General features: G+C 39.4%; 2 protein-coding genes across 7 annotated transcripts in view; one reads left to right on the forward strand and one right to left on the reverse strand.

Moving 5' to 3' along the window:
* The window catches only part of AAMDC (adipogenesis associated Mth938 domain containing), a 31,472-nt gene extending 23,912 nt beyond the window's left edge, over positions 1-7,560 (reverse strand). The window contains exon 1 of one of the 5 annotated variants that reach the window (XM_042957321.1): positions 7,493-7,560. Coding sequence is in view for 1 of the 5 variants with exons in the window: in XM_042957318.1 (XP_042813252.1) it covers positions 6,045-6,047 (3 nt within the window). In the remaining 4 variants the exon portion in view is untranslated. Of the gene's footprint in view, positions 1-6,044; positions 6,113-6,708; positions 6,774-6,826; positions 7,118-7,492 lie in introns of those variants that run through there. The other 4 variants (XM_007078953.3, XM_042957320.1, XM_042957319.1 and 1 more) reach the window with 4 other exon arrangements.
* Positions 7,203-25,595, forward strand: part of RSF1 (remodeling and spacing factor 1) — a 158,687-nt gene continuing 140,294 nt past the window's right edge. For both annotated transcript variants that reach the window (XM_042957506.1, XM_042957507.1), the window contains exon 1: positions 7,203-7,561. In XM_042957506.1, coding sequence (XP_042813440.1) covers positions 7,375-7,561 — 187 coding nt within the window. In that variant the 5' untranslated portion in view covers positions 7,203-7,374. The remainder of the gene's footprint in view (positions 7,562-25,595) is intronic.

Here is a 25,595-nt window from a genome sequence, read left to right on the forward strand (position 1 = left end):
AAGTCTTTCAAAATAATAACTTGGCACTCTAGAAATAATAATAAAGGCATACTACAAGCTGCAAAGTGCTAATTTATGAAAGCCACTGTATTTCAGAGATCAATAACATGGCTTGCTGTTCCTGCCTGGGATTACTGTCATGTCCCCACATCAGTTCTGTTGGCACAGAGGTTCACCTTGGTTGAGGCAGAACATGAAAACCAACAACAGACTTGCTGCTTTGGCCAGAGGAGGCTTGATTGATTTAGAGCATTAGAAGTTAAACTGGTGAGCTCAGCGGCAAGCAAGCAAACATGGATGGCAGGTGGCTCTGCTTCCTTGCTACTGTGAGTGTTTGGGGCAAGCAATGGATTTGCAGAGTAGGCAGGGATTTAACAGGAATTTCTCAGAGCTCACATGGCTATAGGGGAGTGGACCAATTGCTGTGAGTATGTGTATCAAAGACACAAACTGAGTAGGCCTAAATCATGCAAACATTCTGGGCCAGTGGAACCAACAGCACATGCAAAATAAAGAAGCAAGAAAGCACAAGAGCACTTAGAACAAAGTAAAAGCCAGGCGAGACATGAAAACAACATGAACATTGAAGGTACTCCCCAGTGCACACACTGACCCACCAGTAGAGTGAAATTCTTACTGGCTTGAGTTGTTTGAACACAGTCTTTCTTTGACTGAATACTAAGCTATGTAGGAAGCCGAACTTAAAAATAAAAACTGGAAAAGAAATTAAGGAGCACCTGGCTGGTTCAATTGGAAGAGCATGCGATTCTTGATCTTGAGATCATGAGTTCGAGCCCCACATTGGGTGCAGAGATTACTAAAAAAATAAATAAACTTAAAAAAAATGAATAGGGGAGTCTGGGTGGTTCAGTCGGTTAAGTGTCTGACTCTTGGTTTCCCCTCAGGTCATGTTCTCACAGTTCATGAGCTCAAGCCCCCCATCAGGCTCTGCACTGGCAGCATGGAGTCTGCTTGGGATCCTCTCTCTCTTTCTCTCTCTCTCAAAATAAATATACTAAAAAAATAAAATAAATGAATAAAAATTAAAAACAGATTTCAGTGGACACACATTGCATGAGAGACCGAATTTACAGATTTAGTCTAAGCAAGTGACTAAGCACAAAGAACAATAATGGGCAGGGGGAACATCAGAACCTAGGCTTCCAACAATGTATTCTAAAATATTCAGTTTTGGAGCATCTGGGTGGCTCAGTCTGTTGGGCGTCTGACTTGGGTCAGGTCATGATCTCGCGGCTCGTGAGTTCAAGCCCTGCATTGGGCTCTGTGCCTACGGCTCAGAGCCTGGGGCCTGCTTCAGATTCTGTGTCCCTCTCTCGCTCTGCCCCTCCCCCATTCATGCTCTGTCTTTCAGGAATAAATAAGCATTAAAAAAAAATTAAAAATATTAAGTAACTTTTGAAAATTGGTATAAGGGAAGTATAATGAATTGCTAGGAGTATTGAAAAAGACTTCTGTGTTAGTTGGCTAGAACTTCCATAACAAAATACCACAAACTGAGTGGCTTAAAAAACAGAAATTTATTTTCTCAGTCTGGAGGCTGGAAGTCCAAGATCAAGGTGCCAACAGGGTTGATTTCTGGTGACACCTCTCTCCTGGCTTGCAGATGGATTTCTCCTTACTTTGTCTTCACATGGCCTTTTCTTTGTGCATTAGAACTCTTGGTGTCTTTCTTGATCTTTTTGGGGGGGGTGTGTGGTAGGGTTCAAATTCCTAATTCAATCTTTTTACTAGTTATAATTCCATTCAGATTTTCTACTGTTTTTTGAGTTTCAGTAGTTTGTATTGTTCTATTCATTTCACTTAGATTATCTAATTTGCTGGCAAACAGTTATTTATAATATTCCTTTATAATCCTTTTTAAAAATTACTGTAGTTATGTCCCCTTGTTCATTTCAGTTACTTGACTTTTCTGTTTTCATCTTTGCCAGTCTAGCTAAAGACTTGTCAATTTTGTAGTTATTTTCAAAGAATCAATTTTTGGATTTGTTGCTTTTCTCTATTTTTCTATTCTCTCTTTCATGAAGATCTATGCTAATCTTTATCATTTCCTTCCTCCTATTTATTTTGTGTTTAGTTTGCTGTTTTCCAGTTTTATAAAGATGGAAACTTAGATTATTGATTTGAAATAATCTTTAAAAAAATTTTTTAATGTTTATTTTTTTGAGAGAGAGCGTGAGCAGGGGAGGGGGGAGGGGGAGAGAGAGAGAGAGAGAGACAGACAGACAGACAGACACAGAATCTGAAGTAGGTTCCAGGCTCTGAGCTGTCAGCACAGAGCCCAACGCAAAACTCGAATGCAAGAACCTAGAGATCATGACCTGAGCTGAAGTCGATTATGACCTGACTCATAACCCACTGAGCCACCCAGGAGCTTCTGAAATCATCTTCTTAAATATAGGCATTTACATATAGCGTATTTCTCTTTAAGTAGTGTTTTAGGTGTATTCCCTAAGTTTTGGGTTTTTTTTGTTTTCATTTTTATTTATCTCAAAGTATTTTCTAATTTTATGATTTCTCCTTTGAACAATTGGTTATTTGGGTGTGTGTCACTTAACATCCATATACAAATTAATTTTCCAAATTTTCTTCTGTTTTTTATTCTGGCTAAATTGCATGTTTGGAGAACATGTTTGGCATAATTTCACCATGCTTAAATTTGTTGAGACTTCTTTTTTATGCCCTAGCACATGGTTTATCTTGGAGAATTTTCCATGTGTACTTGAGAAAAATGTGTATTCAGCTATTGTTATGCAGTATCCATAGATGTTTGTTAACTCTAGTTATTTTGTTGTGTTTTTCAAGCAAATTTCTTTGTTTACAGTCTGCTCCGTTGTCCTAGATGACCATTACTGAAAGTGGAGAATTGGGGCACCTGGGTGGCTCAGTGGGTTAAGTGTCCAACTTCAGCTCAGGTTATGATCTTGCAGTTCGTGAGTTCGAGCCCCATGTTGGGTTCTGTGCTGACAGCTTGGAGCCTGGAGCCTGTTTCAAATTGTATCTCCCTCTCTCTTTTCCCCTCCACCATTCATGTTCTATCTCTCTCTCAAAAATAAACTTAAATAATAATAATAATAAAAAGAAAGTAGAGTATTGAAGTTTCCAAGTAGTATTGTTGAATTCCTCTATTTCTCCTTCCAATTCTGTCAGTTTTTGCATCTTGTGTATTAGGGCTCTTGATGTATTGATTCCTTGTGGTTTTGATAAACCTCTAGCTTTAGGAATGAAGCACTGACCTTTGTATATCTTGCTGTAGGAATGAAGCATTGACCTAGGCTAATGCATTCAGTACATTCTACTTTCACTTTCTATACTGGGCACACTGGCTCATGGTTGAATGTGAGAGCTGAGATGGACCAATCAGTGTCAGTTTGGGGACTTTTTTGGGGAGCTTCTGAGATATTGAGGCTGGGATGTATAGAATATAGAAAAGTACCTTGAAACTGCTAGTACTATGAGGGAAATCAGTCTGAAAATTCAACCCATGAATAGGAAGACTAAACAGAGAGAAATACTGAGAAACAGACTTACCACCTGATTAGACCATACCTCAAGCATGACCTACCACTGGTCTTTTCAGTTATGTAAGGTAATAAATTTCCTTTATGTTTAAGCCTGTTTGTCTTTTACTTGCAAATTAAAGTATTTTGACACAATTTATTTTAATGATTCACCAGATATCCGAATATCATCTTAAGAGTACTAAAGAAATACTTTTGCAACCTAGTTCTGCTTGGTATTTAGAAAATTGGTGTGCATGACATATACAATTTTACTGAATGAAAAATATATGATAGCTACTGTATTCATGCTTAGATGTCATCTAGGAGTGTGATATTAAAGCAGGAATTTTACCCAATAATATCTATTTCCTTTGTCATAATCAAGTGATAAAGATCCCATTTGTTCATTCATCCAGACATTCATTCATTTATTTTCCTCCACATGTAAAGGTAAGGGAATGTGTTTCAAACTCTTTGTCTAAACCACAGCAACAAATACATTTTATGTCATAATACACGCCGGCAAACATACATATTTCACAAATATTTCTTGCAATATGCTTATACTTATCCTTACTATAGATGATACACTATTTTCTGTTCTATTTTTTTAGCACTGTTCTATTTTTATTCTTTTTCATTTTTAATGTAATTCTGGTCTTGATCCACCACATTGATTTTAAAACTATGGGTCATGACCCAGTGTTTAAAAAATATTACTATAGGCTAGGGCTATATTCAAAATAAATAATGAGGGCAGCATGTGCACTGGCTACATCAAGATGGGAGTGGACTTTTTATTTAAGGTCAATTAAGTAATGACCTTATCAAAATTTTTGTCTCTTTCTGCAAAACTGTTGTTAAAGATGTGTTCTAGGTCAGATTTTTCTTAAAATGGGGTCTTCAGATCCCCAGGTCTAGAGATACATAGATGTATCTGAAAGTTCTACCAATATGTTTTAATTTCAATTTGTGTTTAAGCAGTATTACTTAAAAAACGTATTTTACTATACATTAAATAAAAACTTTTCTTTTGCTATGATAAGTCACAACTATAAACGTTTTCCTAAAGTAAGACTTTCTTTTTTGTTTTTTATTTTTTCATTGTGGCAAAATATACATAAAATAAAATTTACCCCTTTAACCATTTTTTTTTCTTAAGTGGGCTTCATAAGCCCAGCATGGAGTCCAACTTGAGGCCTGAACTCACACCTGAGATCATGACCTGAGCTGAGATCAAGAGTCAGCTGAGAGAGGTGCCGGTAGCTCAGTAGGTTGAGCTTCCAGCTCTTTATTTTGGCTCAGGGCATGAGCTTGTGGTTCGTGGGATCTAGCCCTGTGTCCATCTCTGGACTCTCAGCGTGGAACCTGCTTGGGATTCTCTCTCCCTCTCTCTATGCCCCTCCCCCACAAACGCTCTTCTCCCCACCCCCCACCCCCATAAATAAACTTTAAAAAATTTTGAAAAGGGGAGCCTGAGTGGCTCAGTTGGTTGAACATCTTGGTTTCAACCCAGGTCATGATCTCATGGTTGGTGAATTTGAGCCCCGCATCAGGCTCCACACTGATGGTATGGAGCCTGCTTGGGATTCTCTCTCTCTCCCCCTCTCCCTGGCCCCTCCCCTCCATTTGCATGCTCTCTTTCTTTCAAAATAAATAAACTTAAAAAAAATCTTTAAATTAAAAAAGATAAAAAAAAGAGTCAGCTGAGATCAGGTCAGATGTTCAATGGACTGAGCTACCCAGGCACCCCCCCTTTTCAATAATTTTTAAGTGTATACTTCAGTGGCATGAAGTATAGTCACACTGTTGTGTTGACTTTAATTTTTCACAGCAGTATTTCCTAAAATGTAATTTCCAAGAGTATTTGAGAAATTTCAAAAAAACATTTTTCCCTTTAAAAAGAGTTTGTGTATTATTCAGGATTAGGAGTCAGTATTGTAGGTTACACATTGAACTTACAATCTAGATTTATTTTTCCTCCCTTGACAAAAATGAATATTTTTCTTTAGATAATGAGAATGATGTAGAGCATTGTGCTTTTTTTCCCCTAGAAACACAGAAATTCAATAATTGTAAGCATTTTCTGTTCCCAATATAATTATTTGCCTGTACTGTATATCTTTACCTTCCTTTCATCATAAATTGTCCTATTTTACTTTGTATTATACTTTGTTTATTATTATTTTATTATATTATATTTATTATAATAAATATATATATAATATATATAATATATATTTATATATATTATATTATTATATATATAAATATATATTTATTATATTATTATTATATTATACTTTGTTTCAAATTCTTTTTAAAAAGGTACTATGTAAGTTTTAAATGCACGCTGAAAATTCTGGCTCAAAGTAGTAGACTATATAAATTATGGCTGAATTCAATCTAAATTTTAGAAATTCCTTTGTTCAATAATAGCAACTAATGTTTTAAAAATAGTTATAATGAATGTGCCAGGGATTGCGCTAGTCAATTTACTGTGAATACCTAGTAAAATCCTACCATTTAAGTACATTTATTACCCCCACTTCACAGATGTTCAAAGAAATGAAGAATCTTCTGTAATGTCCTGAAGCAGTTCTGTTAGGACCCAAGTCTGGCTGACTTCCAAAGCTCAGGCTCCTAACCATAACGCACCGTTACATTCCAAGCTGCACATTCTACTTTGCAAGATTGATAGTTTTCTGAGATTCTTTGTGGGAGAATGATCACTGCTGCCCCAATGAAACTGAACCTTGTCTTCTAACAAAGTTTTTGCTCTTGCACCAAGTCGCTATCCTGTCCGTTTTCTTAGTGGAGTCCTAGCCCACCAACTGACCCTGGTCCCCTATAAGATCTTTGTGCCTCAAGAGTCCCTTCCCCTCACACCCTGGCAACCACAGCAGGGCCCTGTCCCCTCACACCTTGGTCGGCCTGAAGAGCCTGGTCCCTTCAAGACCCTGATCTCCTTGCAGGGCCCCAATTCCTCAGCTAGGTGATCCCCGCAGAGCCTCATTCCCTCAGGTCCTCGTCCCCCAGAGCCCTCAGACCCTGTTTTTCAGTATAGCTACGATTCTTGTGCCCCAGCAGACAGCAATACCCTTCAGCAAAGCTTCGCAGGCACTTCTTACAAAGGTCTCACCCCATCCCTAATTAAGAGCACTTCTCAGCCTTTCCCCTTTCCAACCTTATCCCAGAACCGTGCTTTTCGATTCTCCTCTTTTTCTGCTTCTTATTCACTCTCCTAAACTTCCCCCACCATCTGATGGCCGGGTTTTAGATCCTGGAGCTCCCACAAAACTCACCCAACGTCCTCTCTCCACGAGAGTTGCGATCCCACACCGCTCCGCGCTTTACCTCTCACCTTGGTTGGTTCAGGCCCTCTCGGCTAAGAGCTCCCCCCACTCGCCCCGCCCCGAAAAAGCCTTTCAGCCAGTCGTCGCCAGAAGCCCCGCCCCCTCCAAGACTATTGGCCACCACTCCTAAAAAGTCCCGCCTCTTCAAGCTTCCAGTCCTCCTCCCTGCCCCGCTTCCCTTGTTTTCATTCCCCCTGTCACACGAGGCTGTGGCAAACCCAAAGTGGGAGGGGCGAGGAAGAGGGAGGGAAGGGGGCGGAAAGAGGGCGGAAAGTGAAAGGCACAGAGCGCCTCTCTTTCCCTCGTCTGGTTGGGTTCTCGACTGCTCCGAGCAGCCGTTGTATTGTGGGATCGCGGCGCCGTGCCTGAGACGCTCGGATCCGCAGGAGAGCCTACTCACTAGCGCCTCCTGTTGTCTGTAAAGCTGCCCTGCCATTCCTCGGCACCTAACTCCCTCCACCCCCCCCATCGCCTCCTCCTCCATCCTCCAGTTCAAAATGGCGGCGGCGGCAGCAGCGGCGGCCGCGATGGCTCCTCCGGGCTGCCCGGGTTCGTGCCCCAACTTCGCCGTAGTCTGCTCCTTCTTGGAGCGCTACGGGCCGCTGCTCGACCTGCCTGAGTTGCCGTTCCCTGAGCTGGAGCGGGTGCTGCAGGCGCCGCCGCCGGACGTCGGCAGTGGAGAAGGTAAGCGAGGGGCCCGAACGCCCGGCGGGAAGCGGCCCTGGCACGCTCCTTCTCTCCGCTGTTCACGGATATCCCGGGCCTCCGCGGCTCTGTCCTTCCCCTGGGGCGCAGCTCCGCCCGGCCTGGCCTCTCCGCCCAGCCCCCAGGGTCTTGAGCAGTGGGGAGGCGGGGCAGAGACCCCCTAGGGCCACCGGGCCTGGCGCCGAGCGGAGGTGGGGGCGTCGCGGGCTAGATGTGGGCTGGGGGCGTGGAGGGGTCATTGTGCTGATCGGCGGCCCCTGGGACTGCTCCCCGGCGGCAGGGGCCGGTCCTCCACCCCTTCTCCCCCTGGGTGGCGGGGGAAGGGGAGCGCAGGTTCCGGCCAGCTTTGCGCTTTTCTCCTCCTCCCTTGCCTTGCTCCTTCCCCTCCTCCCACCATCCACCCGACCATCTCGGGGGAGGCTGGGCTCATCTTCTCGGGGCGCCCCTTTCTCTCCCTCCACCTGGGTGGGCGGGGGCCAGCGGACACTTCAGCTCTCCCTCCCTCTAGTGGGAACTCCCCCGAGAGAGTCGGCTCGCGTCTCTCTTCCTTTCCCCTCGAGGGCCAGTTTAACCCCCAAAACTCCTTCCTCAGAGTAGGGAGGTTTGCTCCTCCCCCATGGGAGAGGGTCCTTCTCCATTCTCGCTTTGGGGGTCGAAGTCGGCAGCATCTCTCCACTTTGGAGGTTAGAGGGTTAATTTTTCCTCCCCCATAGTTTTCCTCCTCCTTCTCCCCACCTCCCCCCAAATAATAGAAAAGCATCTCCCCACTTTTCTAATCCCTTCCCCCTTCATCTTGGCAGCGGGGCTTAGGGGAAGAAGTCGCCCTCCCATTTGCAGGGTGGGGTGGGGTGGTTAGTATGTAGGCTGGAGGAGGGGCTCAGACGAAGGGGGAAACAGTTGAAGAAGGTGCTTGTTGCTCATGTTTCTCTCTCTGGTGCTGCTGGTCTATTATTGGTGTTCGCAAGTGGTGCTCCTTCCACATAAGGCCACCGCGCGGGTGCAGGGCGCATGCTCTGCCCGGCCCCATTGAAACTTCCTGCTGCTGCTGCTGGTTGTTTCGCTGGAGCATCTCAGCTCTGTGCCTGCTGCCTCCGGCCCTTACACTGAGCGCGTACACTCACCCCTTATTTATTTCTGATCCATGGCTCTCCTTCCTTGGCGTATTTCTTCCCTCAGAGAAGGTTTTTTTGTTTTGTTTTGTTTTCTCTCTGTATGCTAAGCATTGCCTTTATCTGGGAACAGCCCTTGGCTGGAAAAGAGACGTTTTCCAGACCTTTTTTTTGGTCCGTATTAGGTGGCTAAAGTGGACGGGGTATTGTATAAGACAGATAGCTGTTTCCTTTCTAAGAAAGCAAGGTTGCTCTTCAATTCTCCATGGAAATGAAGAAGTTTCTGCTAACAATCTTATTTACATTGCCAGGAAGGGTCCGAGTGTGAAGTTTTTCAAAATATTAGCTGTAGAGAAAATGATGTTATGACTACCAAAGACTCAAATTAATACAGCGTTTATGGTACAGGCACATATCCCTTCTTACCTGCCCAAATTTACCCTTAAACTCTGGCATATAAAAAGGTAGTTTTTTTTATGTAGTATGGAATAAGAGTGTGATAAGTTACATTGTATAAAGACTTCCTGCAGAATTTCTTTAGAAGTTAAGCTCCCCAATATAGGTATTTTATTATGAAATTGTAGTTATATTCAGGTTTTAGAGAAGTAGTCACTGAAATAGAATGCCTTAGTTGCTTTTAGGATACTGTTGGAAATGATAGTAATGTATGTATCTGGGAGAAATTTGGGAATTTGGGGAAAGAATTGCTGGCAGATTGTTTTTGGAATTTTCTTGGACCAAGATGAAAGGCAGGCATAGACCTGTGATGGCATTGCATTCTGGGTGGCATACAAGTTTGCTTGCCTTCCATTCCTTTTAAGTATTTTGGCCACTGCATTTGGCTTGTTAGTTATAGAAGAAAAAATATCAGGGTCAGTTTACTACTTCATCTTACCTTTCTATCTAGAATTGAACAATGGGCCATGTACTAAATGAAAAATGAGAAATATTCTGGGCTGAGAAATTGTACCAGTGGGCTCAGCCACTTCATTACCATTGGTATAGTTAAATCTGTAATAATAGATCTTGTCATAATGTTACCTAAGAATAATTATTAATTAATGTTATACAGTTCAAGATGCTTGGCAAATGAAAAGTCTTACAGGTGAAATGCCATTACTGTGCAGGGAAAAGATTTTCAGGCCTTTGATGATGGTTAACCTACTTGTAACAGTTGGATAAAACAACACTGGCCAAACTAACAAGATTTGAACTGAGTCTTTTTATGAAGGAGTTGTGGTATACTAGAAAAAGTTAAAAGACATGGGTTTTCGCACTGAACAGTAATATATAAGTTGTAGGGCAAATTACTTAATTTTGATGGACCTCGTCTCTTCAGTAAATAGAGATAATTTTCTCAGGATTAAATGAAATATTTCAAAAATCCTTTCATAAACTAAGCGCTTGAAGTATTCTTGTATTACAAATTTTATTAAAGATGTTTATGAGAGAGAAGATCTACAAGTGTATTTTGAATTAAAATGTTAAATTCTAGTACGTTGTGAGAATAGGGGTGTGAGCTATTATACTCTTGGGGAAAGTCTTTGTTATAATCAAATGAGTTTTGCTGTGTGTAAAATTTAACTATTTTTAAAAGACCATTCTTAATGTTACATAAAGAATCCTAGTTTATAAAATTCTTTGTTTTTTCTAGTGTGCTTATCCTTTAAAAGGTGCTTTTGAAAGTATATTCTTTTGAGTTGCCAGTTTAAGACTTTTCACCTCATCATTTTTTGTGATAGGTATAGCAACGTGATGACATCCTTTGGAGGAGTTTGTAGTTCTCTATATTGTCCTTGTTTAAGCACTTTTTGGTCTTTTCCCGAAAAATTTGTTCCTAAGTTTTTATTTGACATTGTGGCTTTAGTTTAGAAAGCTTCCTTTATCCTCCAGAGAGTTAATGATTAAATTTGTTTTAAGTTGGAATGATATAATAATAAGTAGCATTTATTGAGCATTTACTATGTGCAGACATCATCTCATTCCTCACAACTATTCTCTGAGGTTGGTACTATTACTCCTGTTGGGCAGGCATAGAACTAAGGTTCAGGAGTTTGATTCCACTGCCCAGTGCCCAAGATTATATAGTTATTGGTAGAATCTGATTTCTAACCTAGGTCTGAGTCCAAAGCCAGAAAATTACAGAATACCTTGCCATAGGGCCATATTTCCCAGGTTGCACTAAAATACTCCAGGGTATTGCCACCAATTTATAGAGGCACCATGTGGTAGTTTAAATTTTCAAGGAAGATGCAGCAGTATTTGACATCTGTTGGTTGCCAGGTAAACTACTACTTGACATAACTCCTGATTTGAACATTAGATTATGCTATATTCCTTTGGGTGATGTATCTTTGTAAAGTTGGGTTTTGGGGGGTTTCTGTGACAAAATGTAACTGCATGAAAATCAGTGAGGAATAGGAAATCAGGATAGCAGTGTCCGATTTGATTCCAAGGTTTAACAAGTTGTTCATGACCCAACCATACTATGCATTGTGTAAGTAAGTGTGATTATTTTGGAATGAAGTAAAAAAAAAAATTTTCAGCTAAAGTAGATTAGTTTTTCAAATTGCTGCTAACAACTTGGTAAGTGGAACTGTTAGTATTTCTTGGTTTAGTGTTGCTGTGAAAAAAATTAGTGAAATACTGAGGGTGTCATGAACCTAGAGAGCTTGGGAACCTGTGCTCTAGAGACTTTCATTGAGTTTGGGGGCTAGGAAGGAGTACTATATCCATTTTGACTTTATTTTGCAGGAAGAAAACCAAGGAGCACAGATTGATTTCATGTGTATATAGCCAACCATTGGTGCTCTTCAGACTATTCTGTTAAAAGTTCAGGGACGCCTGGGTGTCTCAGTTGGTTAAGCATCCAACCTCAGCTCAGGTCATGATCTCATGGTTCGTGTGTTTGAGCACCGCATCAGGCTCTGTGCTGACAGCTCAGTGCCTGGAGCCTGTTTCGGATCTGTGTCTCCCACTCTCTCTGTCCCTCCCCTGCTTGCACTCTGTGTCTCCTCTCAAAAATAAATAAACTTAAAAAAAAAAAGAAGTCCACTTGTAGGTTGAAACTTGTGGGGAGAAAAATTTAGATTTCTCGTTGATGTTAGTTAGAATAGGAAAAGGGTGTACTAACTGAAGGGATGTGTGTATGTGTTTAAATGTTTATTTTATTTTTGAGAGAGAGAGCACGTGTGCGTGCAAGCAGGGCAGGGTCAGGAAGAGGGAGACGGAGAATTGGAAGCAGGTTCCAGGCTCCTGGCTGTCAGCCCAGAGCCCATCGTGAGGCTCAAACTTATGAACCATGAGATCATCACCTGAGCCAATGTCAGAGGCTTAATTGACTGAGCCATCCAGGTACTGTGTGTGTGTGTGTGTGTGTGTGTGTGTGTGTGTGTGTGTGTGTGTGTGTGTTTAATATTTATTTTAGGGAGAGTGCAAGTGGGGGAGGGACAGACAGAGGGGGACAGAGGATCCAAAGCCGGCTCTGCGCTGACAGGCTGACAGTGAGCCTGATATGGGGCGTGAACTCATGAACTGTGAGATAATGACCTGAGCTGAAGTTGGATGCTCAACCGTCTGAGCCACCCAGGTGCCCCACCCCATATGTGTTTTTAAAGTTTATTTATTTATTTTTGAGAGACTGGGAGAGAGTGCAAGTGGGGTAGTGGCAGAGAGAGAGGGAGAGAGAGAATCCCAAGCAGACTGCGCTGTGTGTTAGCCCAGTGTGGGGCTTGGACTCAACGAAATGTGAGATCATGAGCTGAGCTGAAGTCATTGCTTAACCAACTGAGCCACCCAGGTGCCCTTTTTTTTTTTTTTAATTAATTTTTTTAAGTAATCTCTATACTCAACTTGGGCCCTGAACTCATAACTGCAAGACCAAGCATTGCATGCTCCACCAACCAACTCAGTCAGCCAGGTATCCCTGAAGGTGTTGTTTTATCCCCATACACTCACAACTACTTTTGCCCTCCTAATTCTGTGCTCTATATGGACATTCCCTAGCTTCCTCCTGACTGAAAGTGGATTATCAGGAGGTATGGATACAAGTAAATAGTGGACATTGACTTTGTGGGATTACCAACACTCAAGGCTCCCAAGTGTCTTTCCTCTCCTTCAGAGGACATTCTTTTTGAAGAGGAAAATGTACTTTTTCATTCTTTAAAGATAGTTTTTGTATATGTATTGGTTGAAAAGTTATATATATCTAATATCAGTCTGTTAAAGTATATGTGGGTAATGTGTTATGATTCCCATAGTTCTGTGGTTGAACTGAGTTATTTGTATGGTATTAAGTAAGTTGGATCCTTTGTTTTTGGTTTGATTTTTTTCGAGATTTTTATGTTACAAGAGCCATTTTATTTTATTTTTAATGCTTATTTTTGAGAGGGGGGAGGGGCAGAGAGAGAGAGAGAGGGAGAAAGAAGATTTAAAGTGGGCTCTGTCTGCACGGACAGCAGAGAGCCCCATGCAGGGCTCGAACTCATAAACCGTGAGATCATGACCTGAGCCGAAGTCAGATGCTTAACTGACTGACCCACCCAGGCGCCCGACTAGGGCAGTTTTAGATTCAGTTTGGTTTTTTTGCATTTTTAAATGATTCTTCATACAGCTTTTACAGTCAAATGTTAAGTACAAAAGAATATACCTTTTATATACAACTGGATTGTGACTGTAACTCCTACTAGTGCTAATTGAATTGTGTGACAGTTGTTTTTAGATGAACTATACAAAGTAGAAATATGACTTTACCATAACTGGAGCCACCATCTATTGCTTTAAGCAAAAGATCTCATCAGATGCACGTGCCAAAAGTTGCATGGGTCAGCAGTAGTAGACCATTGGTGGTAGCATCGCTGGAATCGGAACCTGTTTGGGTTGAAAATGGCTCTGGTTTGGCTCTTCCACTTTTGAATAAAGAAATGTTCTTTAGACATTTATTAGAAGGAAAGAGAGAAGTATATTCTCCATCATTTTTGGTATGTCACAGAGTTGAGGTATCCAAAAGTTGTGGAGGTTCCTGGCTTGTCCCAGTACTGGAGATGATAGGGACAGAGGATTTTTCTGGCTAAGTTGGGCTTGTTGTACAGACTGACTTGCTTGTTTTTTAATTGCTGAGAAATTTCTTTTGAAATTTATCTGTGTTTTAAAATCTCTGTTTGAAAGGTAAGCATTTAGCTATTAATATATGTATTGAGTATCTGCTATATGCTAAGTATAGTAAACATGGTGTGGATTATTTTTAAAAAAACACTAATTAAACATGGGCTTTCTGTTAAGGATTTTCTAATCTAGTAAGAAGTAGCTCAGTTGAGTTGGACTTACAATTACCATTCAAAGGCTAAATTTTTTCTCTGAGTTTTTAGCAAGTGGAGTAATAGTCTATGAATACTAGTCTATAAATTAATAGACTAAAAATATCTCTATGACAATTTTATGCAGTGTGGAAAAGTAAGAACAACTCAGACCCAAAGTACGTTTTAACCTGAGCCATATATTCAGTAAGGGAGGTATTTATGTGTGTCCCTGATTTAAGAAAATTTTCTTTGTCTCTCTTTTCATGGATAGAGTCTTAAAATATTATGCCTTGGTATTTTTTGTTTTGTTTTTCTGTATGGTGGATCACATTATAAAGGGTATCAGGGTGTTTTCTATTTTGTGTGTGTGTGTGTTAGAGTTTTTACAGTATCAAATATTGCTTGAGAGAGTAATCTGGGGCTTCATTTTAAAAAGGATTTGTTCTTTCAACAAATGTTAATTGATTACCTACTATGTACCAGGCACATTTATATCCTGGGGATACATTAATGAAAAAGATAAGATCCTTGTTTTTATGGAGGTTACAGTTTACCAGCAAAAATAGACAGTGAAACAATAGGTTTTTTTTTAATATTCTTTTTAAGTTTATTTATTTTGAGAGAGAGTCACTCACACTTGTGATTGGGGGAGGGGCAGAGAGAGAGGGAGAGAAATTTCATGAACTGTGACATCATGACCTGAACCAAAATCCAGAGTCAGAGGCTTAACTGAGTGAGCCACCCAGGCACCCCAATAAGTTGGGTTTTTTAAAAAATATATGGACAAGTAATATGCGCACTTGGTAATGATGTATATTTTAGTGAAGTTTGTTTTATAATTTGTTTAGCTCTGTGTCTGTACTATGCCTTTTTGCCTATATTTGTACATGGTTATCTTAATCATTTTCTAAGTAATAGGATTATAGATTTTTATTTTTTCTTTTCACATTCCATATAATGATTATGTACTTCTTTGGTAATAACAAAAACATTATTTAAAAGTAGTCTTTTATCAAGAAGTGAAATGGGTGAAGGTGGTCAAAATTGGTCAACTTCCAATTATAAAATACATAAGTCATGGGGATGTAATGCAGAGTATGTTGACTATATGTAATAATACTGTATGGTATATTGGAGAGTTGCTAAGAGAGTAGATCACAAAATTTCTCATCAGAAGAAAAAAATTTGAAACTGTGTGCATTGATGAGTCTTAACTAGGTTTGTTGCAATGATCATTTTGCAGTATATACAAATATTGAATCACATTGTATACCTGAAACTAATATAATGTTATATGTAAATCATATCTTTTTTAAAAAGTTTTAAAAAAATCTTCTGCATGAGTTGAGTATTCCCCATCTTCCTTTGTCTGCTCACTGTACTCCTACCAATCATTAATCACCAGGTGATCTGTGAAATTTTTCCTGCTTTCTCTCTCTCTCAAATTAAATTAACCACTTCCACCTCCTCACCCCATGTGAACTCTTTTGTAGATTTTATAGAGCAATACCTATAAAACTTCTGTGCACTTACAGCCTTGCCTACAAGACTGCAAGCTCCTTGAGGGCAGGAATAAATATTTATGAAATGAATAATTATTTCCCAACTCATTATAGGACCATGTTCTGTTCTAAAACTTTTTTAGAATTAACTCTTATATAACTCTTATATAAACATTTGCCAACATATGAGAATGAGATTCTTTCCATTCCTAGTCGGAAGTAATTGACATATTGGTTAGCACTAGCACTCAAAGTAACCAGATTTCATGTCTTGTTCCATTAGATGTAATATCGTATTTAAAATGAATGCATGGGGGTGCCTGGATGGCTCAGTTGGTTAAGTGTACAACTCTTTACTTCAGCTGAGGTCATGATCTTACAGTTTGGTTCATGAGTTTGAGCCCTACATTGGGCTCTGGACTGACAGTGCAGAGTCTGGTTGGGATTCTCTCCCCCCGCCCCCTTTCTCTGTCCCTCCCCCACTCATGCTCTCTGAGTCTCTCTCCCATAATAAATAAATAAACTTTAAAAAAATCTAAATATATGGGGTCCCTGGGTGGTTCAGTAGGTTAAGCATCTGAGTTCGGCTCAGGTCATGATCTTGCGGTCCTTGAGTTTGAGACCCTTGTCAGGCTCTATGCTGATAACTCAGCCTCAGGCCTGCTTCAGATTCTGTGTCTTCTCTCTCTGCCCCTCTCCCGTTCATGCTCTGTCTCTGCCTCAAAAATAAATAAACATTAAAAAAATAAAAAATTAAAATATCTAAATATATTTAAAAAAATAAAATGAATGCATGTAATTAGTTAAAACCTAGTTAAAACCTAGTCACCCTAGTCTGTGATAGTCTAATGCAAGGTAAGCAAAGTATAGCTTGTAGGCCAAATCTGGCCCATTGTCTATTTTGTAAATAAAGCTTTATGGGTGCACATCCATGCTTATTTGTTTACATAATTGTGGCTGCTTTCACACTAAAGTGGCAGAGGCAAGTGATTGTGGCAAAGAACATAAAGCTTGCACAAACTAAAGTGTTACCTGGCCCTTCACAGAATAAAAAAGAAATTTGTTGATCCCTATTCTAGTGAAGAAAGAAAGATGATTGTGGGTTTGAGTTTTCTCATTATTTATCTAATTTTACACACAACTCTTTAACTGTTATTCTTTTTAGGTTAGGTGAGTATTTTAAATCTTTTCTGTTAACAGAGTGATGATATTACATTGAACTAATTTTTTCCAAGGATAGCCATGGCTTCCTCTGTCTAATTGTCATATGGCAAGGCTGGGATGGGGGCCAAGTGACATAGTAATTGGCAGTAATGGTAAGAGTTGTAATATTGCTGTTAGAATGGCCTCAAAGTCTCATCCAGGTGGACTGGTTTAAGATCTCATTTGGAGGCAGCATCCCCAGGCCTTGGTGAGGATAAGGTTGGGAAAATGGTGATGCCATCTACTTAGATGAAAAAGGATGTATTTATTGAAGGTAGAACTTAAAAATATTTACTTGAGTTATTCAGGGGACAGAGGGTTGAGGAGAACATACTAAAGAATTACCCTACTTAGTAGTGGGTGGAATTACATGCTTGAGCATCAGTCAGTTTCACAGGGAAAGTGCAGAATGTTGGTTTATAAAGCTTTAGCGCTTAGAATGCTGGATATGTCCGGGAATTTATTCTGATACTTCTCCTGGTCCTTTTGTCCTGAGCATCCTCACAGTTGACTACAAATAAGTATAATTGCTATTTCCTCAGTGTCTACACGTTAAAAATCTTTCAAGGAAAAAGAGTGAGTTATTCCATATTGTAGCTTGCTTTTGGTGTTTGGAGTTTTGAAGTATAGCAAGATCGTAACACACTGGAGAACTTTGCCTAATAAGAAATACAGTGGAGTTTAATTTATATTCCCATTAAAATCCTGTCAAGCTTTACTTTATTAGAATCATGGAGAAGCCATCTCCAGTACTGCTAACTTGGTCCAGCATCTGAACACAGACATTCCATAACATTCCTCATTTTAGAGATTTTTTTTGTCCTTTAAATTTTGACTCTGATCTACTGTTTTGTCCTTGTCTTTTTACTTTCATGGCCTTATCATTTTATAGTCCTCTATCTTGTATGCTTATCTGGTTTGATTCATCATGATAACTGTGTCTCATCCTTTTTCTTTAATTTTCCCATATTTTTGACCTCCCTTTCCAACCTAAATTATCTTCTCTATCTTTTATAAAACAAAAATAAATTATAAAAATGCAAAAATGAGGGGCTTTGGAGTGTACATGCTCTACCACAATTTTCTAGGTTAAAATGCCTTTATTAATAATTTTACAGTTATTAGAGCTTACTGGTGAGCCAGGCTCTATAGTGAAGTCTTCTACCAAGATTATTTAATTCTCACAACCACTCTGTTGTACAGTTGGTATTTACTCTTTACGGGTAACGTAACTGAGTATTAGAGAGGTAAAGTAACTTGCCTGAAGTCACACATTATTAAAAAGGAGGAACGTTTGATACAAAGGTAGTTCATATTGTTGTAGGAATTTAAAACTGAGTAAATCTGGCTTCAGAGCCCTAGTTCTTTACCATTATACTGTCTGTACCCTCAGGTACAATCTTAGTTAGAATTGTAATATGATCTTCAGTACCATGGTCTTGGTCTGAACACTGAGTAGTGATTTGAATAGTTAGGCTTCTGAGTCATAGCGTGCTTTTCTACTCATTTATGCTTTTTTACTTTTAAAAGTACCAATTTTATTAGTATAAGCCTTATTATAAAAGATACAGTGTTCTAATGGGATACTGAAATATATTAAAAGAAATACAAATTCCTAGGTACAGTTGAATGCCTCAAACACAAACACCTGTTTGTCTTGCGGAGGACAACTCTAGTCTTTCTCTGATTTGGAAATTATTCTCTTCTTGAATCTTTTTGAATCAACACTCCATCTCCTATAGCTGTAACGTTTTGTGCAGTGTGTCATCAAAAGACTCCAGGGTTCGTTCTCCTACTGTTATGACTTCCATTTACCCTAAATAAAGAAGCGTTCTTATTTTTTTTCCTTTTAGCTCAGTGGTTTTCAACCTTTATTATAATCAGGTGATTTAATTAACTATTTCTGGCTGCACATTAGAATCATCTGGGGAATCCTTTTGAAAAATACTGATGCCCAGGCCTTAACCACACTCCAATAAATTCAGGGTCCTTGGGGCTTGGGGCCTGGCTTCAGTGATTCTAATGTGTAGCTAGGAATGTCTGTTTTCATTTATTTAGCCTGATACTTTTCTTCAAATTCTGTCTTTTAGTCTGGTTTGTCTGGTATTAGTAGAGCCACTTGGGCTGTCTTCTGGTTACTGCTTTGCATGATGTATCTTCTTCATCCTTTTTTTCTTTTTTTCTGAAGTTTCTAAGAACTTCTCTCTCTCTCTCTCTCTCTCTTTTTTTTAATGTTTATTTTTTGAGAGAGAAAAACAATGCAAGCCGGGGAGGGGCAGAAAGAGGGAGACAGAATCCAAAGCACGCTCCAGGCTCTGAGCTGTCAGCACAGAGCCCAGTGTGGGCTCGAACCCATAAACCGTGAGATATGACCTGAGCCTAAGACAGATGCTTAATGGACTGAGCCACCCAGGAGCTCCCCTTTTAAAAAATTTTTCTTTTTGTTTTCTTTTGTTTCCTTATTTTTAAGGGCGGGGGTGAGGGGCAGAGAGAGAATAAGACAGAGGATCTGAAGCATGCTTTCTGCGCTGAGAGCAGAGAGCTCAGTGCTAGGCTCAAACTCATGAACCATGAGATCATGACCTGAGCTGAAATCGGATGCTTACAACTGACTGAGCCACCAGGCGCCCCTCATTTTCATCCTTTTAACCTCTTGGGTCTTTGATTCCAAAATGTGTGTCTTGTAGACAGCATATGTTTGTGTCATGTTTGCATGATCGTGTTTGTGTGAATCTAGTCATGCAAACAATTATATAGAAGTTTAACTGTTGTAATAGAGGAGGTACTTTGGGAATATAAATGAGCGAGTACCTACCTTTGCCCAGCAGCTATCATAGTATCACTGTAGTCATTGCGGAAATTTAAATGGTTGAATAGGAGATGGATAAGCATTCCAGATAGAGAAGAGCATAAGAAAAGCCATAGAATTCTGAAATAATGTGGGTACGGGAAGTTGCAACTTAATTTCAGGCCTTAGGTTTCTAAAAGATTTGTGGTTCACAAACTTCAGACCATGTGAAAAAATTGGATTTGGACACTGAATTATAAATGCCTTAGCAATATTTTTCTTTATTTAAAGGAAAAAACACATTAAATAAAGGCAACCTGTCACTGACTGACTAAATTCTGTAAAGAGTTCATTTTGCCCTATATACTTTGTATCATAGAAATTAGCATATAGGAGATGCTTAAATGTTAGTTTGAATAAATGTCCCATATTTCAAATTAGTAATAATGGGTGTTTTAGTTGTTCTTTTCATCTTTTGCTTACTAGAGATTTGTCAGGGTGTAACTATTTCCTTTTGGGGATTTCTTGTAAAGATAGATACTACTGAATCCCCCTCCATACACTATTCCTTCCTTCCTTTCCTTTCCTTTCCTTTCCTTTCCTTTCCTTTCCTTTCCTTTCCTTTCCTTTCCTTTCCTTTCCTTTCTCTTTTCTTCCTTTCCTCCCTTCCTCTGTTTCCTCCCAGACCCTCTTCATCTTGGTTTATAATAGTACCTTAGAATCCTAAAGTGGCAAATCTTTGTATAATCTCTCAGTTTTTTTCTTGGATTACATGGTTGTACCATGTCTTTACTGCATGCCAGAACATATGTGTTAATCTCTATCTTCTTATTACTTTTTATAGGAAACTTAGAGTATAGTTTTAAGATCCAGTTTTTCTTTTCTCTTTCCCAAGATAGCTCAGGGAAAAGTCATTATTACCTTTCTGCTGTTGACCTTTTCAAATTAAGGGGCGCCTGGTGGCAGGCTCAGTTGGTTAAGCATCCGACTTTGGCTCAGGTCATGATCTTGCGGTCCACGAGTTCAAGCCCCTCATCGGGCTCTGTGCTGAGCTCAGAGCCTGGAGCTGCTTGGAATTCTGTGTCTCCCTCTTTCTCTGCCCTACCCTTGCTCACACTCTGCCTTTCTCTTTCAAAAATAAACAAACACTAAAAAAAATTAAAGGGGCACCTGGGTGGCTCTGTCGGTTAAGCATCCAACTTCACCTCAGGTCATGATCTTGTGATTCGTGAGTTCGAGCCCCACGATGGCCTCTGCGCTGACAGCTCAGAGCCTGGAGCCTGCTTTGGATTCTGTGTCTCCCTCTCTCTCTGTTACTCCCCTGCTCGCATTCTGTCTGTCTCTCTCCCTCTCAAAAATAAACATTAAAGAAAAAGATTTTTTTAAATCCCCAGCCCCATTTTTCTGAATTGTTTCATGTCTTCACCAGGGGTGACCTGAAATTCTTATTTCTAAAACTAAAATTTTTTGACTTGTTGGAAAGGCATTGGGCAGCTTGAGGGGTGGAGAATTCAGCTACAGGTTGTTATTATATTGTTGGTGAGATATGAACTCACCAACAATTATATTGTTGGTGAGATATGGCTGTGGGGAGTGAGAAGAAACAGTAGAGAAGTTCCCAGGTTTCTGGTGTAGGGAGTAGGTAGTTAATAGTTCCACTTATTGAAGAAATAAATAGCCGAAAAGCTGCAGGGTTTATGGGGGGAAAGTGTGATTCCCTATTTAAAAAAAATTCAGAGGCACCTGGGTGGCTCAGTCAGTTAAGCATCTGATTCTTGGTTTCAGCTCAGGTCATGATCTTATGGTTCATGGAATTGAGCCCCACATCGAGCTCTGGGCTGACAGTGTGGAGTTTCCTTGGGATTCTCTCTCTTTACCCCTTCCCCACTCTCTCTCTCTCTCTCTCTCTCTCTCTCTCTCACTCTCTCCCTCCCTCCCTCCCTCCCTCCCTCCCTCCCTGTCACTCTCAGAATGAATGGATAAACTTTAAAAAAAAAAAAAATCAGAATTCTAATAACATGAGCACTATTTGAAAAACTAGCCATGTTTCTCTTATAGCTTACTAAAAGCTTATTCTGAATAAACAGATTATGGCAGTCTATCTTATTTTACGGCTCTTTTTGGTTTTTGTGAATTATTTAAGTTGCTGTGCATGTATATGCTATACATAGGTTAAATATACATCTTACATTTTGTCAGGATGGTTTTTTAGAGTGTGTTGTTTATGACTTAAGATAATTAAATTAGCTGTATTAAACTATCTTGGCATTGGTGTCCAGTTTATTCTCTTATAAGTAAAGCTTTCTATAACTGAGTAACTGTCATTTGCATTTATTAAAAAAAAAAAACAAAAAAACACTTGTTGTAATTGTAGAGATTGCTGTGTTCTGCCAGATAAAGGTTTGATAGTTGTTGGACATCTTTTCTGTTCCCCCTTACCCACAAAGAAAGAAATGGAACCTTCTATAAACTGAAATCGCACTCTAAATAGAGAAAAAGAAATGTCAGTGTGGATTGAATCTATTCTATAGATGAAAAATACATAAGTTAATGTGTGTTGTTTGTGTGGGTTGATAGTTGATGAGTAATTCATTAATTTTGAAAGATCTTCTAGCAGAAATGTTTGAGTTGAATTCTGTTTTCAGAGTGACTCTTTCTCCACTTACACATGCTATTAGACACCAAGTGGTAACTCAGACTTAATGTTTCTTGAGTTACAATTAAATTCTCATCTTATGCCGTTTAATTAGTGAGGGATATTTCCACCGTCTTAAAAGACAAAAATGTTACCACTTAAAGAAATTACATATACTTCTTACGCTAGAATCATCAATAATATAAACAGTTTGTATCTACAAGGAAGTTAATACTGGGAGATTTTCTCCATTTCCTCTAAGGTTGATACTAGAGCATAGTAAGTTGCTTATACTATGTATTGTCAAGCAATGTAAGAATCTTTACAGGCTCCCTCCCTGACCCTCTGAGTCCCACACCCAACCTGCCATATTTTAATTACCTGGGATTTAGTTCCATATTGTCAATCATTTATTTTTATGCTTCTCTGCAATTATTATTATTTTTCATTTTAGAGAGAGGGGGAGAGGGGAGGAGGAAGAGGGAGAGAGAAAGTCTTAAGCAAGATCCATGCCTGCCTCACACTTCACTATTAAGATGCAGGGCTCCATCCGCCACCCTCGGATCATGACCTGAGGTAAAATCAAGAGTTGGTCGCTCAACCCACTGAGCCACCCAGGCACCCCTCTCAGCAATTATTTAAACTAAGCTATATGTTTTAGTAAGTTTATTTGTTCATCACTTTTTTTGGTTCCCACATTTTTCTTTTTTGATTCATTCTTTTGCTATAGTACATTCTTATTCCAACAGGATTTCTATGAGTGAACTTTGAGTTCTTGCATGGCCGAAAATATACTTATTTAGCCCTCTGTTCTGACTACTCATTTAAAGTACAGTATTCCAGAGCACCTGGGTGGCTCAGTCAGTTAAGCATCTGACTTTGGCTCAAGTCATATGATTTCAGGATTGATGAGTTTGAGCCTTGCATTGGGTTCTCTGCTGTCAGTGCAGAGCCCACTTTGGATCCTCCGTCTGCCCCCCCTTCTGCCCCTCCCCCACTTGTGTGTGTGTGCTCTGTTGCTCTCCCTCTCAAAAAGATATATATATGTAAAAAAAACACGGTATTCCAGTGTTCAAATAATCCCTCCCCTGCAAACTTTGACAATACTGCTCTTTTTTCTTCTAGCACCCACTGTTGCTAGTGAGAAATCTGTCATTCTGACTCTTTTTCCTTTGCAAGTGAGCTTCTTTTCCTTCCTGAAAGATTTTTATAATTTTATTTTAAATCCCTGGAGTCTGACATTTTCTAGGATGTGTCTTTCTCTTTCAGTTGCTTTGATTTTGCGTTTACTTTTTAAGACATTCAAATTACAGATTTATTTGAAGCCTTCTGTGTATTACTCCTGTTCTAGTTCTCTTTCTTCCATTCCCTAAGCAACCACTGTCCTGAAATTTAGAGTTTATTATTCTCATGAACACTTTTATACAAAGAGTATATTTACATATCCATGAACTACATAGTATGGATTTACATGCTTTGAAACTTTACATGTGAGCAGTATAATACTGTACTCATTCTTCTGCAACTTCCTTTTTTCCCTCTCTCAACACTGTTTTTGAATATATCCATGTTGATTTATATTGTTTTTATTTACTTTAACTGTTGTATAGTATTCTATTACGTAAAAGTGCTGTGTGCGTGTTTTTTTTTTTTTTAATTGGTGGATGTTAGGTTTACCTTATGCTGTTAAGAGTCATGCTGTAATAAACATTCCAGGCTGCCTGGGTGGTTCAGTCGGTTAAGCATCCGACTTCGGCTCAGGTCATGATCTCACGGTCCGTGAGTTCGAGCCCCACGTTGGGCTCTGTGCCGACAGCTCGGAGCCTGGAGCCTGTTTCAGATTCTGTGTCTCCCTCTCTCTCTGACCCTCCCCCATTCATGCTCTGTCTCTCTCTCTCAAAAGTAAATAAATGTTAAAAAAAAAAATAAAAAAAAAAAACATTCCAGTGGCTTTGCCTAAAGTTGGAATTGCTGGGGCGAGGGTATATAAATCTTTATTTGAGCTATAGTATAGCCTGATTATTTTCCAAAGTGGCTTTATTAATTTACATACCTCCATCAGTGCATGAGGGTTCCCCTTCATCCAGATATTCAGTACTTGGTATTGTCACAGTTTTATGTTTTTGATAATGTGATTGTGAATTTGTTTCTTATTGTTGCCATGATAAAGTTGAGGATTTTTCATATTTTTTGGCCATTCAGTTTTTGCTTTTGTGAATTGCCTTTTTATACTCTTTCCCCTGTTTTGTTTGTGATTGTCTGTTTTTATTGATTTGCCACAATTCTTATTATATTTCAGATGTCAATCCTTTGTCATTTTTATTTGCAATGTGAACATCTCAATACTACTTATTTCTTATACTATTTTTATACTTTCTCTTATTAAACTAAACTTCAAAATTTCAGCGTGGTATCATTGTCAATCCTTTTTTAGTGTTTATACTTTTATATTTTGTTTAAGAAACCTTTCTCATTATGATTCTGAGGCCATAAGATACTCATCTGTATTTCCTTCTAAAAATTTTCAAATTGTAATTTTTTTTTATAACTTTTAAATGTTTATTTAATATTGAGAGACAGAGCATGAGCATGGGAGGGGCAGAGAGAGGGGGAGACACAATCTGAAGCAGGCTCCAGGCTCTGAGCTATTAGCACAGAGCCCGATGTGGGGCTCGAACTCACAAACCACGAGATCGTGACCTGAGCCAAAGTCAGATGCTTAACTGAATGAGCCACCCAGTTGCCCCTCAAATTGTAATCTTAATTAAACCTCTTAGAAGTTACTTTTGTGTAACATGTGAGGGTTTTTTCCCCTCTCACTAATTTTTTTAATTTTATTTTTTATTAAAAATTTTTTTTTTAAGTTTATTTTTGAGAGCGCGTGCACGCACGTACACACGAGTGGGGGAGGAGCAGAGGGAGAGGGAGAGAGAATCCTAAGCAGGCTCTAGTGCTGTCAGTGCAGAGCCCCATTTGGGGCTCGACCTCCCAAACAGTAAGATCATGACCTGAGCCAAAATCAAGAGTTGTACACTTAACCAGCTGAAACACCCAGGCTCCCTTCTTGTGCTTTCTTTGTCAGGTTTTGGTACCAGGGTGATACTGGCCTCATAGAATGAGTTGGAAAGGATTCCTCCTTTTCTGGGTTTTGGAGGAGTTTGAGAAGGATGGGAAAATTCACCAGTGAAGCCATCTGATGCTGGACTTTTCTTTGTGGGAAGTTTTTTATTATTATCTCTCTACTTGAATACCCTATGAGTATTCAGATATTCTATTCTTGAGTAAGTTTTGGTAGTTTGTTTCTAGGAATTGTCCTTTTCATCTAGGTTGTTTAGTATATTGACATTCAATGGTCAATAGTCATATCCCTGCATTCATTCCTGACTTTAGTTATGTGAATCTTCATCAGCCAAGCTTCATTTGTCTTCATCAGCCAAGCTAAAGGTTTGTCAATTTTGTTCATCTCTTCAAACAAGCAA

This window comes from Panthera tigris, chromosome D1, assembly GCF_018350195.1.
Source record: "Panthera tigris isolate Pti1 chromosome D1, P.tigris_Pti1_mat1.1, whole genome shotgun sequence".
Taxonomy (NCBI): Eukaryota; Metazoa; Chordata; class Mammalia; order Carnivora; family Felidae; genus Panthera; species Panthera tigris.